A 13374-nucleotide genomic window follows, 5' to 3' on the forward strand; every position below is an offset into this window, starting at 1 on the left:
CTTCTAAAGTATAAGTCTGAGAGTTTTGACAAATATGAACCACAACATACAGAATACTGTCAGTTTAGCCTAAAATTCCATGTCTCTTTGTAGCAACTCCCTCCTTTGCCCCCAGCCCCTGGCAACTGCTGATTTCTTTTTGGTTCCTCTAGTTTTGCCCTTCCCATATGCAAGACACCCAGTTTTAAAAAGAAATGCAATTGAAATAAAATGAAACCCCTGCCCGCTCCTTCTTATTCTCTGTTCCTTTTTGTGTCTCACCATCAGCCAGTCCTAGGTAAACCAGTTAGAAGGTAGTTGAAATTCTTACTTGTTTTTTCATCACACTTGCCTAAATTATGATTATAAGCATTTAAATAAAATATCTTTTGTAGTGTGTAGTAGCAGAATATAACATTCTAACAGGAGAAGCCTCAAGTGTTTTTCTCAAATCGGATGAGTTATACATGAAAAATTTAAAATAAACATTTCAATATAATCTGGTATCATGAGAACAACACAACCTAATAAATTGTCAACCAACCTCCATTAATGCCAGATCTTAAGTTTGTATTTCAGGGGGTCCCAGGATACTGTTCAATACCCAGATTTAAAGAGGTCTGGGTGTGTCAAAGATATAAGATGTATATTAACTGGTCTAGTCTACTGCCAAAGGCAAGCTCTTCCATATAAAACAGAAGGGAAGAGAAGGGCAAAGGGAGCTGCATTAGAGCTTGATCATTTGTGAAACAACCATATCAACGTGGCCTGCAAGAAAATCACGAACTTTGCAGTGAGCTTTGTAGACAAGGTTTATTTTCCAGGGATAATCACCAACATATAGCTATAACACGCACACTTCTTAAGAAACCATTCTGGTTAACATTTAAATTTTAGGAAGCCTGTAGGACCTAGGCAATGCTCATCGATAGCTATTCAAAATCATCACACAATAGAGACATTATGTGCCTCTTAAGGAAAGTACGCAGAGACCTCTCTGGCAGAGTCTTATCAAAAACAAAACAACAAAAACAAAAAAATCAAATCTGACCCGCACTTCTCAACCAGGGATGATTTTGTACCCCAAGGCACATCTATCAAAGTCTGGAGACATTTCTGATTGTCATGCTGGGTGTGGAGCTCATGCTACTGGCATCTAGCATCTAGTGAGGAGTGGCCGGAGATGCTACTGAACATCCTACACTATACAGGACATCCCCCCACAACGAAGATTTATCGGGCCCAAAATGTCAGTAATGCTGGGGTTGAGAAACTTTGCTCTATATCTAATTACCAATTTACAGGAAATACAGAAACAAATTAGACCATCCCACAGTGATGCAATCTTCAAAAGTTAAGCCATTAAGAAACTATAGGACAAATGATCTGGTTTGTTTTTAACAGAGTTTGTTTGTTTGTTTTTCTTTGGGGTGGCCTGGGGGACTTGAGAAAAGAAGCAGAGAATAAGACAAGGGGAAATTTATAAATTAAAGGAGACATACAAGATGGAACAATTAAGTATTGCAAAATATAGGCTTATTTCAGTCCTGATTTGAACAAATAAACTATAAAACCATTTTGAGGCAATCTAAGGAATTTGAACACTACCTGATGAATGATAAGGATGACTACTAAAAAATTTAGGTGAGCTATTGGTATTAGGACTATGGCAAAAAGAAAATCGGTCAGGCGCAGTGGCTCACCCCTGTAATCTCAGCATTTTGGGAGGATAAGGTGGGCAGATCATCTGAGGTCAGGAGTTCAAGACCAACCTGGCCACCATGGCAAAACCCCATCTCTACTAAAAATATAAAAATTAGGCAAGCGTGGGGGTTCATGCCTGTAATCCCAGCTACTAAGGAGGCTGAGGCAGGAGAATAGGTTGAACCTGGGAAGTGGAGGTTACAGTGAGCCAAGATGGCACCACTGCACTCCAGTCTGGATGAAAGAATGAAACTCCATCTCAAAAATAATAATAATAATAAATTTAAAAAGGAAAATCCCTCTCTTTTGAAGATACGAGCTAAAATATTTGCAGCAGAAATTATATAATAACTAAGATTTGGCTTAAAATAATCAAAGAGGCTGGGCATGGTGGCTCACGCCTGTAATCCCAGCACTTTGGGAGGCTGAGGCGGGCGGATCACCTGAGGTTGGGAGTTCAAGACCAGCCTGACCAACATGGAGAAACCCAGTCTATACTAAAAATACAAAATTAGCCGGGCGCGGTGGTGCATGCCTGTAATCCCAGCTACTCGGGAGCTGAGGCAGGAGAATCGCTTGAACCCGGGAGGCAGAGGTTGCAGTGAGCCGGTATCATGCCACTGCACTCCAGCCCGGGCAACAAGGGTGAAACTCCGTCTCAAAAAAAGAAAGGGAGAGCCAAGATTGGTCATGAGTTGAGAACTGTTAAGTTGTATTATCACTTCTTGAGAACTTATTGCATTAATCTGCTTTTTTTTTTTGAGACGGAGTCTGACTCTGTCGCCCAGGCTGGAGTGCAGTGGCACAATCTCGGCTCACTGCAAGCCCCGCCTTCCAGGTTCATGCCATTCTCCTGCCTCAGCCTCCTGAGCAGCTGGGACTACAGGCCCCGCCACCACGCCTGGCTAATTTTTTTTGTATTTTTAGTAGAGGCGGGGCTTCACCATGTTAGCCAGGATGGTCTCGATCTCCTGACCCCATGATCTGCCCTCCTCAGCCTTCCAGAATGCTAGGATTACAGGCGTGAGCCACCGTGCCCGACCGCTTTTGTATTTTTCAAAATCGAGACAGGAAATAGTATTAAAAAAGAGGCAATCATTACAACTCATTGAAATTAAGCAAATTCTACATATTCCCCCATAAAAAAGCGGTATTAATCTAAAACCCATGAGGCCACATCAATCTAAGCAAGTTTCCACTTTATCCAAACCAAAGAACTTTTCATTCCTTACCATATTGAAGCCAGCTGAGCCTGTGGTAAACTTGATTGCATAAGAATAGTTCTTGCTTGGGGACCTAAACAGGAACCGGGGAAAGGACATACAGATGAGCCAGCAAATACTCACTGTACAGGAGGACCAGGGTTCTGTGTATATGGACTACTCCATGACCTCATGCAATCACAATGCTTTAAATAACATTTGCTACTACTGCAGGGGCTTTGTAAAAAGGAAATTAAACTCCAATGAAAAAGGGGAGAAACACAGAGCACAGCATCTGACACATAATAAATTTTTGTTAAATGGATGTTTGATAAAGAATGACCATGTGAAAGATTTAGAGTTTCAAAATATAACCTGACCTTTTGTCCACATGACCATCTTTATTTGTACCAGGCTTTATTTACAAAGTTGAAACTTATTCTCTTTAAGTTTAACATCTTTTGCCACTGCTACCACCTGCTGCCTCCACCCTGCTCAACCTCAGGCAAATTCAGGGAAATTTCGGAGAATCTTAGAGGAGGAAGGGACCTTGGAGAGATCTCCGGGAAACTGTTTCACTAAACAGACTTAAAAAGAAAAAAAAAAAAAAAAAGTTGCAGGAAGGGCTGACAGCCAGTATTAAAACACATTTCCAGCCTGCCGTGGTCGCTCACGCCTGTAATCCCAGCATTTTGGGAGGCTGAGGCAGGCAGATGGCTTGAGCTCAGGAGTTCGAGACCAGATGGCAAAACCCCATCTCCACCAAAAGTGCAAAAAATTAGCTGGGTGTGGTGGCATGAGCCTGTGGTCGCAGTTACTCGGGAGGTTGAAGTAGGAGGATCGCTTGAGCCCCAGAGGCAGAGGCTGCAGTGAGCCAAGATTACGCCACTGCACTCCATCCTGGGTAACAGAGTGAGACACTGTCTCAATTAAAAAAACCAAACAAATCACATTTTCTATGTTAGCCAAGAAAAACAAAAAAACAAAAAACAAAAAAAAAAAAGAATTATTCCTGGAATTTCAACTCTTTTCTAAAAATGAGCTCTCATTTCTTAAAATAATCATAAACATCTTCACTTTTGGTATGAAAGTGGCCTTAGACATCAGACAAAAGCACAGTAGGAGACTGTTTAAATAAACGAGGGTCAGCGAGGGAGAAATAAACATGTCTTCCTTTCCAGCACTGCCCCTCAAGGTGTGGTCCCAGGAAGACTGATGGACAGAGGAATGGAAGGCTGTGGCAATTCTGTTGTGAAGATTCTGGTATATATGCTTTGCTTTTCGCTATTATTTCATTCTTCAAACGCCACCTCATCAAAACCCACAAAACTGGATGTGTTTTTGCTTGGCCAGCAGTAGAGGTCAGGGAACCAAGGAGCTTAGGCTCTAGTCCTGGCTTAGTCTAGACTTTGCTGAGTGACTGGGAGAGGTAGTCTGGACCCTAGTTTGCTCATTTCAGATAAACCGGTCTATGATCCACTGGGGCAGTGAGCTTAGCATCACATTAGCACATGAAAGGTGCTCTAATGGCAGGTAACATTACTGACAAGAGTTCAACTTTTATTTACATATAAAATCCTGACAGAAAAGCACACATATGGATACATGTGGATATATACACGTGCACATGTACACAGCTGAATTGATTTTCCAAAGTGAAAATACTCAAACACTATGGAGGTCATGAAAGAGAGTATAATCGTACCCCAGATGCCCCTCTTTGTCTCTCTTTTAGTATCACCTACCACCAAGGTAGCCTAACTTCTACCCACTGTCTGTCCGCTGTTCCACCTGGCTTATTTTGCTCCGAGTTGTAGAACATTAATCCTCACTGCTATGTAGTGTATCATTGTGTCATTATATCCCAATTTCTTGTCCATTCTACTGTTTTCTTTTCTTTTTTTGAGATGGAGTCTCGCTCTGTCACCCAGGCTGGAGTGCAGTGGTGCCATCTTGGCTCCCTGCAACCTCCACTACCTGGGTTCAAGTGATTCTCCTGCCCTCAGCCTCCTGAGTAGCTGGGACTACAGGCATGCGCCACCACGCCTAGCTAATTTTGTATTTTTTTTTAAATAGAGATGGGGTTTCCCCATGTTGGCCAAGCTGGTCTCAAACTCCTGACCTCAAGTGATCCGCCCACCTCAGCCTTCCAAAGTGCTGGGATTCCAGGTATGAGCCACTGTGCCCAGCCTGTCCATTCTATTGCTGATAGGCATTCAGGTAGTTTTCAATTAGGGCTACTATTAATAGTGAGCATTCTAACTTTTGGTGAATATATGAACACATTCCTGCTGGGTATGTGTGGGTATATGAGCATGTGTGTGTTTTGGGAGCATCTAAGAATAAAAAATCTACTGAATTCATGCGAAGATTCTAAAGGACTGTGGTACAATGGAATAAGCAAAGTTCAGGCATCACTTTCTTTAGTCTGTAACACTGCACCTAGAATGTTGGTAACAAAGTGGAATTAACAAAACTTTAGTGGATGATTTAATTTACACTTGCAAAAACAGCCCTTACTCTGGAACGATATAAAAGGAAGTTAAATATTTTATCTATTACACATAAAAAGCCTAACAATAAATGTGAAGAACTAGCTCTAAACCTGGATATCAGGAGACTTGGATTCTAGTCCTGACTCCCTAATGGCATGTGGCATTAACAAAACTACTTTAACTCTAAAATGAAGTTTTTCCATCTGTGAAATGAGGAAAATAATCTATAACAGAGATTGGTAAAGTATAGCCCTTAAGCCAGCTCTGGCCCACAGCCTGTTTTCGTAAGCAAAGTTTTATTAAAACAGCCATATCCACTGATTTAAGCACGACATATGGCTGCTATTATGCTACAATGGCAAAGTTACGTAGTTGCAGCAGAGAACATATGACCTATGAGCCTAATATTGTGCTATTCTTTACAGAAAATGTTTGCTGATCCCCACACTAGAAGATCACAATTATCTCTTGTAATTCTACTATTTGTCTATATATGTCCTAAATTGATGTTGCAGAACATTAGAAATAGACCAGCAACAGCTAAGATAGCATCTTAGCACATTTGGACAACACACAGTTGAGCTTTGAGCGCACAGAACTCTTCTGTTGAAACCGAGGTACATAAAGGGATATCGGTTTTGGAGTACTGGCTTATAAGGAAACATTGGAATAAAACCAGAAATCCCAAGCACACAAACCCCACTTCTGGCACCCATGTTTGGGCAGGGAAGTATGGCTAGAAAGGAGAGAGCAACTACATGAAACGAGCTTTATTTGAAATAATGACTAAGACTTTAGCTTTTCTAATTAACAGATGAATTACCAAATAGCATATTCATTGTTTCAGAATGCAAGAATAAAATACCTCTTTGAGAAGAGGGGCTAGCAGTAACAGGAATACCAGAGTTCTAGAGCTTCTTACATAACCTTAATTAAAGAATGATCCCTCTCTATAAGGCTGTCTCTTTTAAGGGCATGCAACCAGTATACACATCAAGCCGTGAAGGAAGAACATGGTGTACAACAGGACGTATCGGCAAAATCAACCCAGGTAATCAGTGGGCTAAATAGTGCCACTGCTAAAGTCAGGCACTGTGGCTCACGCCTATAATCCGACCACTTTGGGAGGCAGAGGTAGGCAGATCGCTTAAGCTCAGGAGTTTGAGACCAGCCTGGGGAACATGGCAAAACCCAGTTTCTACAAAAAGTACAAAAAATTAGCCGGGTATAGTGGCGCATGCCTGAAGTCCCAGCTACTGGGGGGCTGAGGCGGGAGGATCCCCTGAGCCTGGGAAATCAAGGCAGCAGTGAACTGTGATCATGTCACTGTACTCCAGCCTGGGTGCCTGTAATCCCAGCACTTCGGGAGGACAAGGTGGTAGGATTGCTTGAGGTCAGGAGTTCAAAATCAGCCTGGACAACAAAGCAAGATCCCACCTCTAAAGAAAAATTTTAAACAAATTCAATTTCTATTGTTTATTCCCATTTTAAAATTTACTGTAATAAATTATTCTATTTGACATGACTATACAAAGGTCTGGTTCAAAAGTAAAATTCCCACCTTAAATTCTTGCTGGATCAAAGTAGCAATAAGTATGCAGATAAACAATATCAAAATCTGCCTTCTTCCCAGTATATTTCAAATTTTACTTTCTGCCTCAGGTATTTAAAAGTTCTAAATGTTCAAGTGCCTGGGTCATTATATTTGGAATGTAGATACTGCATTTCATTCATAAAACACAAATCCTACCAAGAAAGAGAGAATTTCTCAATCAATGTCTCAATTGAATACTATTTTAATCAACTCAAAGCAAACACCAACAACGTTTTCAAGAAATATTTTTGGATTAATTGGCAATGTAGTTCTGGGTTTGTATGGAGCGCTGGTGTCAAACAACCATGTAAAACAGTACTTAAAAATATGCTATTAAATATACCTTCAGTGGGCTGGGTGCGGTGGCTCATGCCCATAATCCCAGCCTAGTTTATGCAGGCTCTGTTTTTTTTTTTTTTTTTGAGTTGTAGCTTCACTCTTGTTGCCCAGCCCGGAGTGTAATGGTGCGATCTCAGCCCACTGCAATCTCCACTTCCTGGGTTCAAGTGAGTCTCCTGCCTCAGCTTCCCAAGTAGCTGGGATTATAGACATGTACCACCACTTTGGGGGGCTGAGGTAGGTAGATCACCTGAGGTCAGAAGTTTGAGACCTGCCTGAGCAACATGGTGAAACTGTGTTTCTACTAAAAATATAAAATTAGCCAGGCTAATTTTAAATTATTAAATTATATATACAACTTGAAACAGCGACTCGGTCTATTGTGTTTATCCATGATTCTGGAAAAATAATTATTTTGAGGGAAATGTTTATGATCTTAAAAATGGAAAATACCTATGGCCAAAAAAAAAAAAAAAAAAAAAAAAGTGATAATAAAATGAATAAAATATGAAAGTTAGATATGATTATCTAGAGAAGTTCTTAGTTTACTATCATTGAGGAACTTTACCAGGCTGTTCCTTATGGATAAGGAGGGAGTGCAAGGGCGCGATCTTGGGTCACCGCAACCCCCGCCTCCCGGGTTCAAGCAAGTCTCCTGCTTCAGTAGCTGGGATTAGAGGTGCCTACCACTACGCCCAGCTAATTTTTGTATTTTTAGTAGAGACCATGTTGGCCAGGCTGGTCTCGAACTCCTGACCTCAGGTGATCCACCTGCCTCGGCCTCCCAAAGTGCTGAGACTGGGATTATAGGCATGAGCCACAGCGCCCAGCCTTCTTTACAACTTTCTAACAAGTATTTAACCCTTCATGAGAAAAATTCTGAACGGTATGTTAAAATTCCTGTCTATCCTTCTGATGTAGATAACAGAATCATTCTTCTTTTAAAAAAATCCTTTGAGATCACCTAAGTTAACTCTGGCCTTTTATATTACTAGACAAAGAAATATCCAAAGTGGTGAGCCCTATCTGGGCAGTGACAGAGCCATGTTCCCAACTCCCTGCTTTCACCCTGCCTGCTGCCTCCAACTCTAACCTAGTGAACAGACAGCTTCAAGTTCATCAAGTTCAAAGCTGGACTTCAGAAGCTGAAGCTAGTTTTTGTTCAAAGAAGTGTTTCTTTGCTAGTGCCTTGATTTGCATATCAGTGGTTTGCAGTGTACAGGAGTATCCCTGGTCTATGTTCCATTTTACCACGAAGCAATGGGGCATGAGAGAATGATATAACTACATAAAGAGTTATCAGTGGATAAGAACACGAGATAACAGAGACAATGAAAACACGGCTAAGAAATAAGCACACAGACATTTGGAAAATATCCATGACCCAATATCTAGAAACAGTTTGCGTTGAAAACAAAGATCATATTTCACTAATTTTTATTTGTAAATACCTGTTAAGTGTCCACTCATAGTTTTGTCATGACTATTGAATAATTGCCTGTATTTCAGTCTTGATGACTGAGGAACAGCCCATTCTGCCACTGGTGGGACACTGTGGGGAAAAGAAAAAGGAAAGAGGATTATTCATAAGGAACAGCCTGGTAAAGTTCCTCAATGACAGTAAACTAGGAACTTCTCTAGATAATCATATCTAACTTTCATATTTTATTCATTTTATTATCACTATTTTTTTTTTTTTTTGCCATGGGTATTTCCAATTTTTAAGATCATAAACATTTCCCTCAAAATAATTATTTCTCCAGAATCATGGATAAACACAATACACTTAGTGGCTGTTTCAAGTTCTATATATAATTTAATAATTTAAAGGTTCTATAAAAGTATGAAAAACCTCTTGTAACTGAGGTAATACAGTAATATCCAGGCTATTCTAATTTCGAAAACACTTCGTTTTTGGTTAAAAAGCAATGCTAAAAGCAAACCAGTAACTGCCTTTAAAGGTACTAATTCTCCAAAAATGTTTTAACTTTCTATACACGAATATACAGGACCCATTTCTTAACGAAGTGAAATTACTCCATTCTGTAAGTTTAAATCCAGACCCAATGGACGGTTTCCCATAGAGAGAGAGAACAGAACATTTCCAGGGTCATGACACATAAGCAGAGTGGGAATGGAGACAACTTCACTTCCTTGACCACAATCCAATACTGATCTCTCCTTGACAACGTGCCACAATCCTGACCTGGCCCAAGGACACATCTGCCAGTAGTTCAGCTGGGTCTATACTTCCTTAGTGATTAGTTCCTCAGATGCCACTGTCCACACAAATATCACACTGGTACCAATGGCCTGTTAAGCTTCGACATCTAAATGAAACCCAATGGCTGAGCTCAGACAGTAAAAATGGCATTCCCCTTCCAGGACAGATTATAACTAATGCTCTGTTTGCAATTTCATTTCAACAAAGAAATCTATTTCAAACATGTAAAAGCAAAATCTTACTGAAATACTGAACTTTTTAATCATCATTTCCATGTGTCACCTATGCACTTATACCTATTATACACAGTTCAAGTATAGGAAATAGCTCCCAAACACTGGAGAAGTACTTATATGAATTCACCTTTTTCAATTTTTATGAATTTCTTAATAAAAAACACTTACCACGATCTACTCTGCTGTAGGTACTTCAGCATCAACTTTCTCATGTTAAACTAACTAGTATTTTGCTGATTCCAACTCCTGCCTATTTGTCAAGAAGCTAACTATCTAGTTCCTACATGCCAGTAATGCTGGGTGTTACACACAGAAGTTGTCCCAGATTACACTTATCACATCAGAGTTTTCTGCCAAATTCCTGAGAATTTAAATAGACTAAAAACTCATTAAGATGTACCCAAAAGTTCAATACTGCATTGCAAAAATTGGCTAGAAATTTAAGTTATTAACAAGGTGACAATTAACATTTAAAAAAAGTTGTTTTAACAGCACTAATGTTTGCTAATACTGATAGTTTATTCATTCTAATGTTACAAATCAATAAGGCAGGTTTCAAAATCATTTCTGCAAAGTCATAATAAACTCCAAACTTCAGCATGGTAAAGGATAATTTTTTTTTTTTTTTTAAGAAAGAATCTGGCCGTGTCGCCCAGGCTGGAGTGCAATGCTGTGATCTCGGCTCACTGCAACCTCCACCTCCTGGGTTCAAGCAATTCTCCTGCCTCAGCCTCCCAAGTAGCTGGGATTACAGGCGCCCGCCACCACGCCCAGCTAATTTTTGTATTTTTAGTAGAGATGGGGTTTCACCATGTTGGCCAGGCTGGTTTCAAACTCCTGACCTCATGATCTGCCCACTTCGGCCTCCCAAAGTCCTGGGATTACACCTGTATCCTACAATTAAATGAAGTTTTTTAGAGAAAACTTGCATAGTTAAGAACACACGCCTTAAAATCAGACATAACTCAGTTTGACTCAGCTCTGTCACTTCTGAGTTATGTTCTGTTGAGCGAGTTATATAATGTCTCTGAGCTTGTCCCTCATCTATAACGGAGAGTAACAGAATCATCTCATGGGGAAGAATGAGTTAATGTATATAAAGCTTTTGGCACAGTGCTTTTCAGTTTATGGATTTTCTTTAAATCATTTTTAAAAGTAATGAAGGCATCACTGAATTATATTCAACATGCTTTTCTCTTGAAAGTGGGAAAATGACTTGATTCACTTAACAATTTCCAGTGAGGATGACACAAGACAGGATAACTTCTAAAAGCTTTTTTTTTTAAAGGCAGGGTTAGGGTCTTGCCCCGCCATCACCCAGGCAAGAGTGCAGTGGCACTATCACAGCTTACTGCAGCGTCAATCTTCCTGGCTCCAGCCATCCTCCCATCTAATTTTAAAATGTTTGTATTAACAAGGTCTCCCCATGCTGCCCAAGCTGGTCTCAAACTCATGGGCTCAAGCGATCCTCCTGCCTCAGCCTCTCAGAGTGCTGGGATTACAGGCGTGAGCCATCACACCCGGCCCAAGTTTTGAGATGGCTTAAAAGAGACTTAATTTCTCATCTTAGTGTAGCAGTATGCAAGGGTAAAACATAGGAGTAAAATAAAATAAAAATATGAAAGGTAATAATTGAAACCAAGGTTGACCAAAACATAAGCAATAATTGAGCCATACATTTGATTAATGTGAATTGTCCACAATCTGGATAATTTATTTCATAATAAATGGTCTTTAATAGGATGTTACTAACTACCCATATGAACTCTGTAAGATTATCTGAGATAGAATTAAAAATAAGGCCAACTATAACTCCAATCTTCATATAAAAATTTTATACATATATTGGTAAATCATAAACACATAAAATAGTCCATGTGCTTTTTTCCCTTATATGCAGAATTTTATCTTACTGTTTTTAAACATTTTTTTACTATCTATTTATCCTCTTTAAAAAAAAAAATACACAAAGCCTTTAAGGAAATGTTACGTCCTTGATTTCTGTCATCTCCACAACAAATTAATGAGAAAAACTAGGGACACCATCCAGAAATTAAGAAAATTATTATTAGCACTCTACAAAAGCCTGCAAAAAAAGACAACAAAAAGAATATAGATGATTCATGGTCAAATTTATACTTTAATCAGGTAACGGCTTTAACCACACTTCCCATTTAAAAACAAGAAAAACTTACCTGGCCACGTCAAATGACTGTGCCTTTTGTAATTTAGTGTTTAGTTGTGACCCTGGACCAGATCTACTAAAGGAAGAACTCTTTGGCAATGTGGCGGCTGTAAAAATAAATGTTGAATAATTTTAATTCTACAAAGATAAGAAACTTGCCCCAATTTACAAAAATTAAAATGCACAGTCAACAAAATCTTGAGGCAGAAATAATTCCCCCTTTCTTGCCAGCCTAGAGCAAAAAGAGCTTTTCCTTCCTCACTCTCTGTCCTCCTGCCAAAAAGGTTTCTAGATTTACTTGTTCTACTGAAAATCACCTTACTATGTAGTAATACTGATTTCCATAAAATTTTACTCTTCATTAAACATTTAGTATCACCTTTTATAGGACCTATTCCAATAGTTAAAGAGGTAACAGCTTAAATATATAAAATGGTATTTTCTTCCCTGCACTGAAGGAGCTGAAGTATTAGTTCCAGATGTAAGAGCCAAGAAGCCACAAACTGTAGTCTTGGCCCGATAACATGTGATGCTAGGGAAGGTCAGCTTTTGTGTCTGATTATCACTGGGGTTGGTTAGTTGTGTGTCAGAAAAAAAAACCACTCTGTGTCTCAGCCACATTCCCTCACCCTTGCCTGATGGCAAATGACTGGCAACTTCTGCCATTAGCCACAAAAGAATAGAAGACTCAGAGTGTGTGGATTTGCTTATACTCCTGGAAAAACAACTGCACACACTTTCTGGGCTACCATCATGTCCACAGTCATGGTCATACATGCAAGATGAACTACATGTGACAAGAAAAAAATCTAAAAAAAGGAGGTACATTTAGCTTATTTGGCCATAACTTAAAGACATATCCTGACATATATAACAAATTCAGGGGGCCACAGGCACAGAAACGTTTCAAGTATGATGCTAAAACCCATGTCGTCAACACTGAATTTACTTAGATGTAGTCAAAGTACTTTAAAAATAATACTTTCCATATTGATATGAATTCATTAAGATGTTAGACCAAGGCTATCTACATCTATAGTTTTATACTTTACTTTAACTAAAGACTTAATAAAGTCTCAAAGTGGAATTAATTAAACCAGAAACTTTGAAATCCTTTCCTTCAATTAAGCAGGCATGTAATACCATGAAATAGTATAAACTGTTCTTTTTTATTCTTTACCATCATCCCCAACATAATTCTATTCCTAGGGGATTGGCTTGCTTATTAGCAATTCATAGTAGCTAAAGAAAAGTAGTAACTGATATATAAAAATAGAAAATGTTCAAATACAGATCAACTTCGATTGCTCTTCTCAGCCCTTGAAAGAAAATTACATTTGTGGCTTTCACTACTAAGCTCACCTTTGCCCACAGTGGCATGCAGAAATCTGTAATTCTCTTTCACACTCTCCACAC

The 13374-nt window shown here is 39.3% G+C and overlaps 1 protein-coding gene across 9 annotated transcripts in view; it reads right to left on the reverse strand.

Moving 5' to 3' along the window:
• The window catches only part of ITSN1 (intersectin 1), a 254134-nt gene that overhangs the window by 135606 nt on the left and 105154 nt on the right, over positions 1-13374 (reverse strand). For all 9 annotated transcript variants that reach the window (XM_050784632.1, XM_050784630.1, XM_050784631.1 and 6 more), the window contains exons 7-9: positions 11969-12065; positions 8765-8865; positions 2916-2979 (exon numbers count right to left, since the gene is read on the reverse strand). In XM_050784632.1, coding sequence (XP_050640589.1) covers positions 2916-2979; positions 8765-8865; positions 11969-12065 — 262 coding nt within the window. The remainder of the gene's footprint in view (positions 1-2915; positions 2980-8764; positions 8866-11968; positions 12066-13374) is intronic.

This window comes from Macaca thibetana, chromosome 3 (genome assembly GCF_024542745.1).
Source record: "Macaca thibetana thibetana isolate TM-01 chromosome 3, ASM2454274v1, whole genome shotgun sequence".
NCBI classification, from domain to species: Eukaryota; Metazoa; Chordata; class Mammalia; order Primates; family Cercopithecidae; genus Macaca; species Macaca thibetana.